The 2,619-nt window shown below is 31.4% G+C and overlaps 2 protein-coding genes across 2 annotated transcripts in view; both read right to left on the bottom strand.

The window, feature by feature from the left end:
• On the bottom strand, nt 1–1,411 carry LOC107626217 (universal stress protein A-like protein). Its single transcript, XM_016329046.2, has 4 exons — nt 986–1,411; nt 701–783; nt 510–628; nt 1–385 (listed from the first exon to the last, which is right to left on the bottom strand). Exons 1-4 carry the CDS (start codon nt 1,284–1,286, stop codon nt 265–267), a joined length of 624 nt encoding a protein of 207 aa, XP_016184532.1. The 5' UTR covers nt 1,287–1,411; the 3' UTR covers nt 1–264.
• LOC107626218 (universal stress protein YxiE) overlaps nt 2,177–2,619 on the bottom strand; it is a gene marked incomplete in the record, with an annotated part of 2,035 nt that continues 1,592 nt past the window's right edge. The window contains 1 exon segment of the mRNA XM_016329047.2: nt 2,177–2,512. Coding sequence (XP_016184533.1) covers nt 2,410–2,512 — 103 coding nt within the window.

The raw sequence follows: 2,619 nt of genomic DNA on the forward strand, positions 1-2,619 counted from the left end.
AATGATACAAAGATTGCACATTAATTTTAATGCAATAATACAAACCTAGAAGAAAACATACAGGATTTACTTTCTAATTTCTTCACATACACATTATTAACTAACTGCTCTTATGTGACAACATTGCAACATCTGCAATTCATTTTAGGATTGTAGCACATATATATGGTTCACATACATCAAACTTATTCTTACATATTAAGTATATAGTTGAAACAACCAGTTTTGATGATTTACACTCTTGATTCAGAAAGTGATGACTGATCATGCATTAACTGCACTTGTTTGTGTCTCTTTGGTATCCTTCTTGATAGGTGGTTTCACAATAAGGATTGGAACTTTTGCATTATGAGCACAATAGTCACTTACACTTCCTATAAACAATCTGCAACCACAGACAACAAGCATGATTCATGTGTTTTGTCTTTCATTTCATCTCAACACAAATCACAACTATTTAAATATTTCTTGCATGAAATGATTTAGTAGGTTGATTAGAATATTAGTACCTTGAAATAGTGCCAAGACCCCTGCTACCAACAACAAGAAGATCCACATGCACTTGCTCTGCAGCTTGACATATCATTTCTCTTGGATCTCCCCTTAGAATTACTGTTTCTGCTTTCACCTATTTATTCCACAGATTTATGTGTAATACAGCAATATATGTTAATTAGAAATGCATGATTTAGATATTTACCTTCTTGTCTTTGCACATGTGCAACCCACGTGAGAGTATGGCTGCAGATGCTTCTTCCTGTGATTTCCTCACGTAATCCTCAACTGATATTGCAAAAATTGTTGTCAATAATATAATTCTCATTATAATTATTGTCATTAAATATACACTCACATACAGTTGTTTAATAAGTTTAATTAAATAAGTATTTAACGATTTTTAATTATCAACTTCACATAAAAACAACTGTGTCACCTAATAATAATTAATAAGTATGCAATTAGAAGTAGATTATGAATGACAAACCATTAGGACCAATGATAGGGTAACCATACTCAGCAAATCTTGGTTGAACATGAACAAGAAACACCATTCCTCCTTCATTCTCAACCATCCCTGCATGTGCTTCTTCTGCTGTTGAAGCATAACACTTAGAAGCCATGTTCTCAAATAGGTTTTCTAGGGCCCATTTAAGTGCATAGAAGCTTCCCTCACTCTCATCAATTGCCACCATCACCTTCATCTTCATCCTCCTCTCTTCCCTACCACCACCACCCCCACCTTCTTCAACAACTTTGGTAGTAGTAGCACTCGTTTTCTCCATCATACTAATTCAATTCACACACTCTTTGCTTCTTTCTTTGTTATGCCTATGTTATTTTATATGTATGCTATTAACACTATGCACATATATGTAACATATAATGCACACTAATAAGGTGATAAAAACATGCCATCTTGTAATGATTATTTGGCCCCTATCTCTTTGCCAAGGGCTTTTGTGTCATTTCATTTTGTAAATGTTTTTCAGACCTGGCAGCTTCTGCTGTGTGCAAATGTTGGATGCACGTAGAAAATTGAGAATACGTGTAATGTTGCTACCATGCGTGTTAACGATAATGTTGCATGCAAAAATGGCACAGGGATAAACACTATTTTGTTTAATCTTTTTTTTTTTTTTTTGGGCATAAGTTTGATAGAATTTCATTCGTGAGTGTATTTCAATTGTTCAATATAAATTACCAGATATTTGACACGGTTTGCAAGCCAACATGGGACCTTAATTTTCATGGAACAAAAAAATTCTGAGGTCTTATACGTTATTGTTATTTAATTTATAGATGTTGATCATCATTCTTATTCAATTGTTTTTTCTTTTTATATTTATGTTAAATATGTATAGAGTTGTCATTCACTTCCATAAGCTCTGATTTCAAACTTCAGAATGTAATTTATATAATTTATAGAAGNNTTTTAAGAATACTTAGATATAACATTAATAAAAAAAAAAATAAAAATAAACTAGCAACAAAATGACAAAAAGCCAATGAGTAATAGCTCAAATAGCATAGTCTCCCCATACTCAATTAAAAGGTTGCGAGTTCGAATCTCCTATTTTTTGGTAAAAAAAAATGACAAAAAAAAACTTTTTTTAATTCAAAAACTAAGCCAAATTAAACACCCTAAATCATAACAACAAATAAAAAAGAAAAAGTAGCAAAATAAACCACAACACAGTACAACAAATTTTCATATGTGCATCCCTTATTAATTATTACAAATCATTGAAAATGAAACTAGTTACACTGCTTATATATGGAGTAGGCATGAAGCGAATCCAAACACAACCGAAAGAGAAAGTCTTTTAAAAAAAAAAGAAGTCATATACTAAGACTTGAAGACATACATAAAAATATATAACATGACTGAAACATAAGCAGAAAATGGCATTAGTGTTGCTTTTTAGTTTGATCCTCTGGTGGTGGCTTCACAATAACGATTGGGATTTTGACATGATGAGCACAATAATCGCTTACACTTCCAAGGAATGCCCTGCCACACCAAATGTAACAAAATTAATTAAAACCATACATAGTGATATAATTGAAATTAAAATAATTATTATATTAAATAACATAATTAATTAACTAATTAAGAGG

The sequence above is a fragment of the Arachis ipaensis genome, chromosome B02 (genome assembly GCF_000816755.2).
Source record: "Arachis ipaensis cultivar K30076 chromosome B02, Araip1.1, whole genome shotgun sequence".
In the NCBI taxonomy this organism is placed as follows: domain Eukaryota; kingdom Viridiplantae; phylum Streptophyta; class Magnoliopsida; order Fabales; family Fabaceae; genus Arachis; species Arachis ipaensis.